The sequence below is a fragment of the Nicotiana sylvestris genome, chromosome 1 (assembly GCF_000393655.2).
Source record: "Nicotiana sylvestris chromosome 1, ASM39365v2, whole genome shotgun sequence".
NCBI lineage: Eukaryota > Viridiplantae > Streptophyta > Magnoliopsida > Solanales > Solanaceae > Nicotiana > Nicotiana sylvestris.
Window position 1 is genome coordinate 30913955 of NC_091057.1, and position 13383 is coordinate 30927337.

At 37.0% G+C, this 13383-nt stretch overlaps 2 protein-coding genes across 2 annotated transcripts; both read left to right on the forward strand.

The window, feature by feature from the left end:
- The first annotated feature begins 3603 nt into the window (after nt 1–3603).
- LOC138868216 (secreted RxLR effector protein 161-like) lies at nt 3604–4072 on the forward strand. The gene is made up of 2 exons (XM_070145742.1): nt 3604–3670; nt 3762–4072. The coding sequence occupies exons 1-2, from the start codon at nt 3604–3606 to the stop codon at nt 4070–4072; spliced, it is 378 nt and encodes a 125-aa protein (XP_070001843.1).
- A 7348-nt stretch (nt 4073–11420) lies between these two features.
- On the forward strand, nt 11421–12785 carry LOC104215995 (uncharacterized). The gene has a single exon (XM_009765956.1). It carries the CDS (start codon nt 11421–11423, stop codon nt 12783–12785), a length of 1365 nt encoding a protein of 454 aa, XP_009764258.1.
- The last annotated feature ends 598 nt before the right edge of the window (nt 12786–13383 follow it).

The window sequence follows — 13383 nt, forward strand, 5'->3', positions numbered from 1 at the left end:
TCCTTTTGATTTGGACCTAAATGAGTCTCGATTATGTGTTCTCAAATTAAAGCACATGGTCGAGGTCCATTTCGGCCTTAATTATTGCTTCGTCATCGGTTTTTAGGGTTTCGTCAAACTCAGGATTCACCTCTGATTTGAAATTCGACCAGTTTCAAAGGGATTCGAGGGAAACGGGTATGGGATTTGGGGTGAGGGAGGTCAGGAGGACAACTGGTGTGAGTTTGGTAGTTATCGGAGAAGGTGAGGTTTTTGGTTGATTATTTGATTGAAGATTCGAGAAGATCGGGGATGATTCGAAGGTAGTGGTTTAAGGGGTTAGGGTGGGGAGGTTGAGGGGAAGCTATGGTGTGAAATTAGGGGTCATTAGACCACCGGAACCGCCGTGAGGCGATTTCCGGTGGGCGGAGCACGGTGGTAAGGGGCGGAGGGTTCGTTTGGTCTTTTAGAGACGAAGAGGTGAAGGGGTGTTTGGCTTGAGGGGCGGGTCTGTATGGATCCCTTATATACATAAGTGGGGATTGGATCCAAGCCGTTCGATCAAGTGAGATCAATGGCTTGGATCAATTCCCTTATAGGAAATGATGTCGTTTGGTTTCGTTGGGGATTGGGTCGATCCGGGGACAAATGGGTCGGGTAATGAAAAGGCTGTGGTCCGTTGGATCAAATTAAATCGACGGCCCTAATCAAAGTATGTCCAAACGACGTCGTTTGGTTCTAGTAGGGGCGGACCGGGTGGGAAACGGGTTTTGGGCTGATTTGGGGCGGGTATTGGGTGTATTTGATTTGGGTCTGGAATTGGAATTAAAATACAGCCCAACCTTTTTCTCTTCTTTTATTTCCTTTTCCTAGATTATTTTCAGAATTTAAAACCTAAAATTATACAAACCAAATTAACTTAAAAAAATACTAATTATCTCTAAATGATAATTATCACAAATACTTAAATACCAAATTACACAATTAAACACTAAAATGCAAAGTGCATTATTTTTATGTTTTTCCTTCATTTTTATAAAATAAGTAATTTACTAATTAACTTAAAATTATTAAATCCTAAATGCAAATGCAACCTATTTTTTTTGTATATATTTTTTTTCATTAATCAAAACAAAATAAACATGCCTAGCCAAATACGAACAATTAACCAAAAACGTCACGAAAAATTCTCAAAATTGCACACAAAGGAAAATTATTTTATTTTGAATTTCTGGGAGTAGTTCTCATAGGGCAAAAATCACGTGCTCACACCTTTCACTTGAGGACCTTAAAGAAGGTAATGTCTCCCTTGAAAATGGAAAGAAAGGTGAAATAATTAGGGTTGAAAAGGTATGTAAGTCTGATTCTCACTCTATTGAGAATGTCTACTTGTTAGATGGACTGAAGTACAGTTTAACAAGTGTAACACAATTGTGTGATAGAGGTAACATGGTAGCCTTCACCTCTAAAAAATGTTTTGTGATTAATCTTACCACTGACAAGATAGTTTTGCAGGGAAAAAGAGTAAATAACATATGTGTGGTGGATCTGTCCACACTTTCAGATAATGAATGCACTTGCTTAAGTGTATCGGATAATCATCCCCTCATTTGGCACAAGAGACTTGGACATGCCAAGTCTAAGTCAACTCAACAAACTAGTCTCTAAGGACTTGGTGATAGGGCTGCCTAACATTAAGTTCAAGGAAGATAAAATTTGTGAGGCTTGTGCAAGGGGAAACATGTAAGAACCTTTATCAAAAGCAAGAAATTGATAAGTACTACTGGGACGATGGAATAGGTCCATATGGATCTTTGTGGACCAATGAAAACATTGAGCAGATGTGGTAAAAGATATGTTATGGTGCTTGTTGATGATTACTCTAGGTTTACTTGGACATTGTTCTTAACATCTAAAGATGAAGCATTTGACATGTTCGCTTCATTTGTTAGAAAAACTCATAAACAACTAGGTAATCAACTTGCATCAATTAGGCCTGACCATAGTACTGAATTTGAAAATGCTAAATTTGCTGAATTTGTGATGAGCATAACATAAATCATAACTTTTTTGCTTCTAGGACTCCATAACAAAATAGAGTAGTTGAAAGAAAGAATAGGACATTGGAAGAAATGGCTAGGATTATGCTACTTGCTAGTAAATTGCCCCACAGTTTCTGGGCAGAAGCTGTGAACACTGCATGTTACATCATAAATAGGTGCATGACTAGACCTTTTGTTGAAAAGACTCTCTATGAGTTACTTAAAGGGAGAAAACCAACTATATCCATCTTAGGGCATTTGGATACAAGTGCTTTGTGCACAATAATAGAAAGGACTCCCTAGGTAAGTTTGATCCCGTAAGTGACGAGGGAGTATTTTTGGGATATTCTTCACATAGTAATGCTTATAAGATTTATAACAAAAGAACTATGTGTGTAGAAGAGAGTGTATATGTGATTTTTGATGAAACTAACATTCTTTCTGAGAGGCAAGAATAGGATGATGAAGCAATTGGGCTAATAAGAAAATCAAATGAAACCATAGCCCAAACTGAAGCTACACCAGAGGAAGGAATATGTGATGAATAGGTCCTTCCACCTAGGGCAACCCGACAGGGGGAACTGAACATAGAGGAACTGATCCTCAAACCTCGAGGGAACCTGTCTATGCACCTGTTTCTCAGTAACAAAATATTGAAGGAGCATCTAAAGGAAATTAGCTGGTTGTGAAACCTTAAAAGTATCAAAGTTCTCATCCCATTGGAAACATATTCACTGATCCAACCTCTGGAATCAAAATCAGATCTTCTTTGAAGAATCTTTGTGCTTTTGATGCTTTTTTATCTCTTATTGAACCTAAAAATATTGTTGAGGCTTTTCAGGATGCAGACTGAGTAAATGCAATGCAAAATGAACTCAACTAATTTGAGAGAAGTCAAGTTTGGCATCCGTTACCAAAACCGAAGGATAGATCAGTAATTGACACAAAATAGGTCTTCAAAAACAAACTTGATGAAGATGAAACAATTACATGGAACAAGGCAAGATTGGTGGTTCAAGGATATAGTCAACAAGAGGGCATAGGTTATGATGGGACTTTTGCTCTAGTTTCAAGATTGGAACAATTAGACTCCTTATGGCATTTGCTGCTTACATGAATTCATTCTCCATCAGATGGATGTCAAGAGTGCCTTCCTTAATGGCTATCTAAAGGAAGAAGTGTTTGTCAAGCAACCTCCTGGCTTTGAAAGCAAGAAAAGTCCTGATCATGTGTAAAAACTTGACAAGGCACTTTATGGACTCAAGCATGCTCCAAAAGCATGGTATGAAAGATTGTCTAAATTCTTGCTTGAGCATGGCTACAAGAGAGGTAAAATTGACAATATTTTGTTCTTGAAAGAAAAGGTAAATATCTCTTGGCAGTTCAGTATGTTGATGATATAATCTTTGGAGCAACTACAGATTGGTTAAATAAAGAATTTGCTAAACTAATGGGGAGTAAAGTTGAAATGAGTATGATGAGTGAGCTTAATTTCTTTTTAGGCTTACAAATTAAATAAAATTCAAATGGAACAATGATCCATCGGCAGAATTATGTGAAAGATTTGCTTAAAAGGTTTAAAATGGAAAATTACAAAGAAATTGACACTCGTATAGCAACAACCACAAAATTGGATATAGATGAACCTGGTTCATCTGTTGATAAGAAGATGTATAGGGGAATGATTGACTCTTTGTTGTATCTCACTGCTAGTAGACTTGACCATTGTTTTCTATGTAGGCCTTTATGCTATATTTCAGGCAAATCCAAAGGAGTCTCACTTGACTGCTGTCAAGAAGATCTTGAGATACCTAAAAGGTACCACAAACCTCTGTCTATGGTATCCAAAAGGTAGTAATTTTAACTTAGTGGGATATGTTGATGCTGATTATGCATGTTTTCTTGTGGATGGAAAGAGCACCTCAGGTATGGCACACTTTCTTGGCTCATGTCTTGTGTCTTGGGCTACCAAAAAGCAAAATTCTATGGCCTTGTCTGCTGGTAAAACTGAGTATGTGGTTGCTACCTCATGTTGTGCTCAATTGTTGTGAATCAAATAGCAATTAATGGACTTTGGAATTGATATAGGTTGCATTTCCATCTTTTGTGGTAACACTAGTGTAATTAGTATGACCACGAACCTTGTTCATCACAAAAGACTAAGCACATAGATGTTAGGCGTCACTTTTCGAGGGAAAACTACGAAAAAGGTTTGATCACTGTGGAATTTTATGCTACTGACAAGTAAATAATGGACATCTTCATAAAAGCTCTAAGTAGAGATCACTTTGAAAGGAACATGTTAGAATTATGGATAATTAAGATCACCTACAAGGAACAAGTTCTAACTCAATATTTGATAGATAATTTTTGAATTTTGTAAATAATTAGATTAGATTTTGCTTAGTCTCATACTTTCGTTAGTATACTCTTTTGCCATGTGCTAAAATGTCTCATTAATCTATAATAATATTATCTTTATTTTCTTGGAAAATTCATACTCATACAAGAGAGTTCTCGGTGAATAACCTGGTTCATCACGATTACATGATATGTACTCTCCACTTCGTATATTTTGGAATAACTATATTTGGATAATGATCAAAAAGAGAGTCTTATTTAATCCCAATCTTACTCAAAGTTTATCCATTACAAATGGACCAGCTTTACCCAAAAGGTGTCCCGCACGCCATAATTGCCTAGATTCTAAGGAAGAGTCCAACGTCTTTTCAAACTGACTTTCCCAGTTTGATTAGACTTCTGAACTTTTAAAAAGCTACCATTATCCACTTAAAATCTCCTCTTTAAATTGATTAGGCCTTACCCATTTCTTCACTTCTAATTTTACAGCCGCTAAAAATCCTCTCTATCTTCTCTCATCTCTTCTGCACACACACATCTCCTCTACACACAGCAATGGCAAAACCTTCTGAAAATCCTTCTTCACCATCTAAAGAATAATCGCCTACACCTTTGATCACACCTTCAACCACATCCACCTTTAAGAAAGGAAGGTTCAAGATGCTTGCTCATAAAGTAGTCACTGGCAACGAACAAATCACGAAAGTAAATGAGAAATTGAAAGCAAGCCAAGCAGAAGAACCCCAAAAATCTGAAGAATCTTTTAAGTTTGCTACAGAGAGGAAAGAAACTGTTTCATTTGAAATAGAACACGTAACTTCTGATCTCAATATTGCTTCTGATGTCATTAGTGAGGTGGCTAAAAAATAGGAGAACAGATTTGTTCTGGTTGGTATTATTGTTGGGGTAGAGACCACTAAGTCTGAAAGAATTGGTGGTAAAAATAAAAAGAAAAAAAGGAGTGAGGGCGTTCAATGTGACATAAGGGAAAGGAAAAAGAAGGAGTGGTTGAATCTTCACCTACTCCTATTGGGTTGACTGAGGAAACATGGGCTATGGTGTTAAGTAAGGAAGCTGTTGCGGAGGAAGAAAATTGGAGAGAAAAAGGGGGTAGTGGATCTGGTGATGCAAGTGCAGCTGATGGGCTGGTTAGATTGAGGAAGAGGTTCCAAGAACCTGTTCCATCTGTGCAGGAACCCCTCGAAAACTTACTTAAACTAGTGTCTGATAGCTACAATCCGAAGAAGAAGAAAAGTTCAGGAGTTAAAATCTATGGAACTGCAAGGGCAAACAAGAGGAAGAGCTACAAGGAGTCAGAAGAAGTAGAGTGAGGCTGAACTTGAAAGAGCCTTAGAAGAGAGTAAAAGAAAAGCAGCTGGAAAGGGAAAGAAGAAAATGAGTGAGCCTATTGAGGCAATTGAAATTGAGGAGATGGACCTGATTCTTCATGATGAAGACAAGGCAGATGAGTTGGAGATTGTGACTCCAAAAGTAACGAAAAGAAAGACTACCAAAAAAAAGTTTCCTTCAAAGCCTGTTGATGCAGAGCCTTCTACCTTGGAAAAAAGAACCAGGTCTGCCAGCAAATCCAAGAAAGTGCAAGTAGTGGAAGAAGAAGAAAGTGACCAAGAAGATGAAACTGATGAAGAATAGGACAAAATGGTAAAGTTTGGCAAGAGACCAATCTTGAAGGGTAGACTCCTCAGGGACTTGGAGGAGGAAGGAATAGTGATGCTGCTGGAAAAGCTAGAACTTCAGGGATGGAAGGACGTGGTCTTTCAGATGGAGGGAAGACTAGCCCGAGCAAGAATTGTGGAGTTTATGGCTAACTATAAGATCAAAAATGGAAGGGTAACCAGTATGTTGAAAGGGGTGAATGTGAGCTTTGACGACAAAGAACTGGGAGAGATTCTACGGGTATCTGCTGAAGGGTACAATGATTGCAGAAAGCTGAATGGTCAAGCCTAGAAAATCTACCTACCTCCCTTTCCATTACAAGGAAGTTTGTTGATAATGAGCTAGAGCTACATCCCAAAGATGTGTACAAAAGTGAGATGAAGCCTGCCCACAAGTTGCTTTTTGAATTTGTCAACAAGGTTATATTGCCCAGGCATGAAAGAAGACACATTTCCACCTTCATGGACCTGGTCTTTATGAAGTGCCTAGATAGTGGGAGGCAGATCAATTGGTCGGGTTTTATCATCTAGCTCCTTGATAGGGTTCTAACTGGCACCAAAACTCATGCCATACCTTATGGATTCATTCTCACAACTGTGCTTGCTAACTTCATGGTTCCTCTCAAGAAATGGGATGCGAGCACAAGCAAAGATCACTTTGGGGCCAACACCTTAACTGCATGTGACTATGAAGTCCATACTGCTTCCAAAGAACATGGTTCATCCAAGAGGGTTCCTGTGAACAGCAAAGTGAGAGCCTTAGTGCAGGAGAGTGGGGCTAAGGATGCTGAGATTGAGAAGCTGAAGAAGAGGCTGACATAAGTAGAAAATGAAAGGGATGCTCTCAGGACTGAGCTGCAAAGGAAAATGAGGAAAATGAAGGCATTCTTCATGACATGCTAAAACTGCTTCAGGCCAGAAATCAAGAACCCGGTCCTTCCCAGCCTTAAACCCTTCCTAGCCTAGTTAGAAACCAGCGACCCGAATGGGATGTTTTTTTTACTTATGGTACAGTACTTTTATTTCCTTCTATCCTTTGTGGATGACTCTTATCAATGATAATCAACTGCTTTTGCTCAAATTATTTGTTGATGTTTCTTAGATGGCTAATATCTTTAGATTGATAAGTGACACTTGACTTCATGATTGTATTTGAAGTTGCCTAAATGGAAATGAGTAAGATCTACTAAAATTTGGTTATCTAACAAAATTATGCAACTTTTCAATGATACCAAAATGGGGGAAGATAGGTTATGCTTTTTTACTTTGGACAGTGATGTTTATAACCTAATGAACCTGGTCCTTGATGATTTGTGACTTTAAAATGGAAAGTGTTCTAACATTATGTTGATGTTGAGCTGAATTGAAATAGGTTTCATACTTATGAAAAGCACAGAGTTTATCATCATCAAAAGGGGGGAATTTGTTGGCCTAAGTAAGGTTGTTTTGATGATTGACAAAAGAATACACGCATGAACCAGGTCCACATACAGTGTACACAGACACGGGTAGATTCAAGCACAAGGCATGCATATGAAGGAGATAAGCTTAAGTGGTTATATCTGATATCTCCTGAATGACAGGTTGCATAATTGATAAGGAGTAGATTCCTTACTCGAAGAGAGCTCTATCCTAGATAAGGGAAGAGTTAGAAGTTAAAGATAACTAGAACTCTTCCACCAAGGAAGAGTATATCATTAAAACTCTAGTTATTTCCTATTCTACTAACTTTAGATACCTCTGGATGTTTTCATTTTACAGGTATACTTAAACGCTGAAGTTAAATAAGAGTTGAGAGCAAAATAGCAAGGCATTTTGCAAGCAATTCCTGTGTGATTCAAATGTGCGAACCTGAAGCTACATGAACCAGATAGAAGAACCAGTTTCAAGTATCTGTCTTTTATTCTAGTTTAATTGTAGTAGGACTTTTGAGTTGTACCTTTCAGCTTTCTATAGAAGCATTTGTACTAGGTACTCTAAGTGTATTGTTCAAGTTAGAGTTAACTTGAAATTAACGCAACAGTCTGAGGATGGTTGCCATAAAGGGTTAGACGTAATCCTTAGGCTTACAAGAGTTTTGTAAACGCTGTTTTTGGCTCAGTGATTTAGTGAAGTGTTGGAATTTTTTTTACTGGATAGTAGGTCGTGGTTTTTCACCTTTTGAGCCAGGTGTTTTCTACGTAAAAATACTTGTGTTCTTTACTTTCTGCATTTATTATTCTGCAACTGTAGTATAAGTAACACATAGAAGAACCAAGTCCTTCTATAATCTGTGCATGCAAAAAATTGGACATCATACAAATCACCCTTCCTCTTGCATGGTATTGAAGTATAAAATATCAAGTCCATAAGTAGAATCATACGCTCTTTGCACTTAACATAAATAAAATAAAAAAGCAGCCCAGTGCATTAAGCTCCCGCTATGAGCGGGGTCGGGGGAAAGCCCGAATCACAACGGTCTATTGTATGCAGTCTTACCCTACATTTCTATAAGAGACTGTTTTTCCGACTCGAATCCGTGACCTCCTGGTCACATGACAGCAGCATTGCTAGTTACGCCAATCTCCCCTTCTTTTGCAATCAACATCATTATTGCAAATTCATTTGAATTACATGCTTAATTATTCTCCATGCAGGAATATAATTAGAAGTTCAGCAAAGTTCAAATTTGTAATGCCTCTCATTCAATTCTCAGAAATTAGAAGTAATTTTTTAGTATTGTTTGAATGACGTTTTAACCATACTTATAAGCAAATCATTATAAAACCTTTGTTGACTTCTGTAGAATAAGAGGCTACCTAATGTATGGAAAAATATTTTTTCCATTTTTAATGAAGACGAAGCACTTCGTCGTGTTTTTTTTATTGTTCTACTGGCATCTTACCTAATGCATAGTTAAGTCGTGACTATTCGAATAAAAATATGTTGGCACGTCGTTTACTTTCTTTTTGGTATTTCTTTTAGGTATTGCACGTTTTTTTAGTCTAATCGTTCTCTCATCTACACTACTTCTTTAAGCGAATATGCGGGAGAAGTATTGGACAATTAATTTAACGGGGACTAAAGAATTTAGCTCCTGTTTGGTCATAAATTTTAATTTTTTTTTTTTGGAAAACGTTGTTTGTTTATGAAATATAGGGTAGTTTTTGGGTAAAAAAATTTCTTCCACTCACAAAACTTCAAGTTTTCTTCAAATAAAATGCATGTTCAAACACAGCTTCAATTTTCAAAAATTATTTTTCAATACAACTTCAAAAACTCTTTTTTCAAGTTTCCATCAAATTTATGTTCAAACGCCAGCTTAATTTCTTGAGGGCGAAAATTAGAAATTTTAAATAAATTTTCATCATTTATCCGAGATATAGCAATCTCTTAATTACTCTTAATTCAATCCAAGACTTCTTGCCTCAAATTTGAAGTCGGTGAAGAATATTCTGTGGATTTGATATCAGAAAAAAAATCAAATTTATTCCCAAATCAGTCATCTCAAGCTGCATGGTTAATCATGAACCTCCTCCCTAAATTCCAAAAATTATTTGTATTTATTTTCAGTAAATATTAGATCAACCACAGCATACAATAAGAATATTTTCACCAGGCTTGAATTTGAATCCTCAGCTTAGTAAAATCACGGCACAAGTAACTTTCTCGTGTAACAATTTTACATTCATCAAACGATGCATTACATTAGCTGCTTAAACTTCAATCCTGTTGGCGGGGTTCAATTCCCTACGCCCATTTCCCTCTCGTGTTCCTCCTATTTATCATTTAAAAGTTTTCTTTTTAAAATTTAAAATGCCGATGGCAAAAATCATCCTTAAATTATAGCTCAAAGCAAGGGTATATCCTTGTCTTATCCTAATAAACAAAAATCATCCTTATACTATTTAAAAGTTGCAAAAATCATCCTTCCGGTAAATTTTATCACAAAAACTAACAGCATCATCAAAAAACCATGTCCATCACGTACCTTTTCCCCTCAATTTTCCAATATTATCCCTCCTACCCGACGTCTTCCACCTTTGCCAAAAAGGACTAAGACTTCAAAACTAGAAGTTTCTTTCCATATGAACTTCATATGGAAAGTTGGAACTCTCCGATCTCATGCTATACTATTTCTTGCTACCTTCCTTTTTGGAGAGGAAAGTGCAAAGCCTTTAAAAATAGTGGAAGAGTTTTCACTTTCTAAGCAGCAGCATGTATTTCAATGCACGTACGGTAGATTTTGATATTCTATCTTTAATTTGAGGTGATGATGCAAGGTTTGTTTTTAAAATGTGACTCCAACTTCGGTTTAGCTCAACTATTGTGAAACCACTCACTCCGACAAATGGAAGAACTAATCTAGTTTCTGACTTTCAGGTTGTTGATTTAGAGCTAGAACCTTTTAATTTTTCTCATTTATAGGTAGACTAATAAAACTGACACAAAAAAATTCGGCACCCTCATCAAAGCTCGACACAAATATAAGATTTTACATGATCATAATGTACTTCCACCTCAAGGTCGTGCCAATCTCTTGTTATCATCTGCTTGTTATAAGAAGATAACTTAAGGAGAAGTTATTTCAGTGTAGGCCATTTTTGTTCATTAGATAGCAGCAACTTTAAAGAAGAAATAAGCAGCACCTAGTTCATCCTGCTAGTTTTCTTGAAGAAGAAGAAGAAGAAGAAGAAAGAGAGGAAACAAAAATTAAGAAGGAAAAAGAAGACGGTCAGCACGTTCTTGGAAAAGTTGATTGGGTAGGAGGGACAATATTTGAAAATTGAGGAGAAAAGGCACGTGATGGACATGGTCTTTTGACGATGCTGTTAGTTTTTGTAATAAAATTTAGTGGAAGGATGATTCTTGCAACTTTTTAAATAGTATAAGGATGGTTTTTGTTTACTAGGATAAAATAAGGATGTAGCCTTGGTTTGAGCCATAGTTTAAGGATGATTTTTGTCAAAAACTCTGTTGCATTCTGACTTCCCAAGATTTTTATTTTTTTATTTTTTAGTCTTCTAGGGAGAAGTAGGGAAGAAAGTCCAGTTTCTTAAAACGTTCCCAGCATTGTCGGTTGGTAAAAGGGAGAGCCAAATGGTGTTTTAAATTAGATGACATATTTCTCTTGTCGAGAGGCAATTTGACTATACTTTAAAGCTAAATTAGATTAGTTGACCTTAGTATTTTAAAATTAACTTTGAATATTCAAAAATTATATAAAAAAATATATTTTAAAATGTTGGTCAAACTTCGCACAGTTTGACTCTTGATAAAAAAAAATATGGAGTAACAACTTGCAGCTTTTCCCATTGATGATAATACCATAACAACAACTGTACTACCAAAAACATTATCGTTAAAATTTCATGAAAGATAGATGCCGTTGAATGTGCAGCAGCAGGACAAACCAACTCAGTTTGGTGGCACAAAGAAGCTTTTACGCCGCAGGATATGCAAACATACCGCGGAGCCGGCTCCTTTGATCAGATTTGGCCCATTATATGGTCCAGACACGGACGATTTTCGAGCCGTGAAGGAAAAACTATGGCAGCATATTTTACGATCCCCTGCCGGAAATGAAGAAAAGAACAAGGCTTTATACATATCTTCAATCAGATCAATCGAAAAAGAAGCAAGAAATATTTATGACTCAACCGACAGAAGTTTTGCCGAAATGACAGGACATGAGTTCAGGACGATGATGATACAAGATAGTTGTTTTTTCATCCAACTGTCCTTGTTTTTCCTTGGTATCCACAACCATCTTACGGATCACGAATTCTTCAGAGAAATTTCACGCAACAGAGTCAAGAAACGTAAATGCATTGCGTCTATGTTTCATGTTGGCAACCAAATCCCCCTGCTGGTTCTCAAACAAATCATAAATCAAGACTATTTCCAAAAGATCATAGCAAATGGCAGCTACGAGCAACCCGAGTCCGATCTAGCTAAGATGGTCTTTTACGAGTTTGTACTATTGCTGGGGTTGAAGAGAATCCCTATTTGGGCGTGGGAATTGCAGCATCAACCTTGTGATATTCTCCACGGACTGCACCTGCGACTTCTTGGACCAGAGAACAATATTAATAAAGACAAAAGCGAAGATGATTCAGATGATGAACTTGATTTGGAAGCCGGCAACAGCGGAACTGATTCATTACTCGTGTTGACCAACACGAGTAATAATCAGACCTGTCGGTGTTCAACTGAACAGAAAAGAGAGTTTAAAAGTGCTTCAGAGTTGAACCAAGCAGGCATAAAATTCGAGATGGTAGAGCGAAGAGGAATCAAAGGTATTAATTTCAAAAGATGGTTTTATCCATTCGATCCTCGTCTATCCTTGCCTCCATTCTTTGTTGATGCGCATACTAAACTACTATTTCAATCTCTGAGAAATTATGAGGCTGCTCAAAAATTTGATGAGAATCAACGAGAGTTAACGTCGTATTTAAGATTCATGCATGAGCTGATTCAAACATCTGAAGATGCCAGAGTCCTTCATTTGCATGGAATTATACAAGGAAGTTGGAAACATACAGAAAAAGTAGCAAGAATTCTTAAGGAAGTTGCTGGTGAAGAGGAGATCAGTTGTCCAAAACTCCGACTTGCAAAATTCCAAGTCAATTATTTTGATCGTCCGCCATGGGTCAATACAATTTCACAATACTTTACATTAATTTTCGTCCTCACATTCCTCCAAACATTTTACACTATGTACGCGTACCACAAACCAAATTCATAATTTCTGTGTATGTGTGTGCGCGCGCTTATTTGTTATGTTTTCTGTTATTTTTCATCCTTGTTTTGTTTATCTTGAGAGATCTCGTTAGCAAGTTGTTGGCGTACCTGCTATGGGTTCCCTTTTCCTACTTATTTTCTACTTCATGTACTCTGTCTTACTCGCCAAAGATTAGTACTTCATTTTGTTGAATTTGGCAAAGTCCCACATCGGTGGGTTAGCCATTTGGTTGGGAAATTTTCCCTATAAAAGAAGGCCTAATGTTTAGGATTTAAACACACCTCTCATTTGCCTTCTCATCTGTTTAAGGCATTTGTATCTTCTCTCTTTAGTATTATTTCACTTGTATTTTGGAGTGGAATAAAATATTGGTTGTGTCCGAGGAGTAGGCAAAATTAGCCGAACCTCGTAAATTCTGGTGTTTCCTTTATTATTGTTTTATTGTCTTATTTATTATTTGGTGGCTATCCTAAGTATGCTCTGTGGTTGCAGCATAGTCTGATCTTCCACATCAGAAAAGATTTATCTTGGTAACTGAGTCAAGGTTCTGTCTGAGTATGCTCTGTAGTTGCAGCTTAGTCTGATCTTCTACATCAGAAAG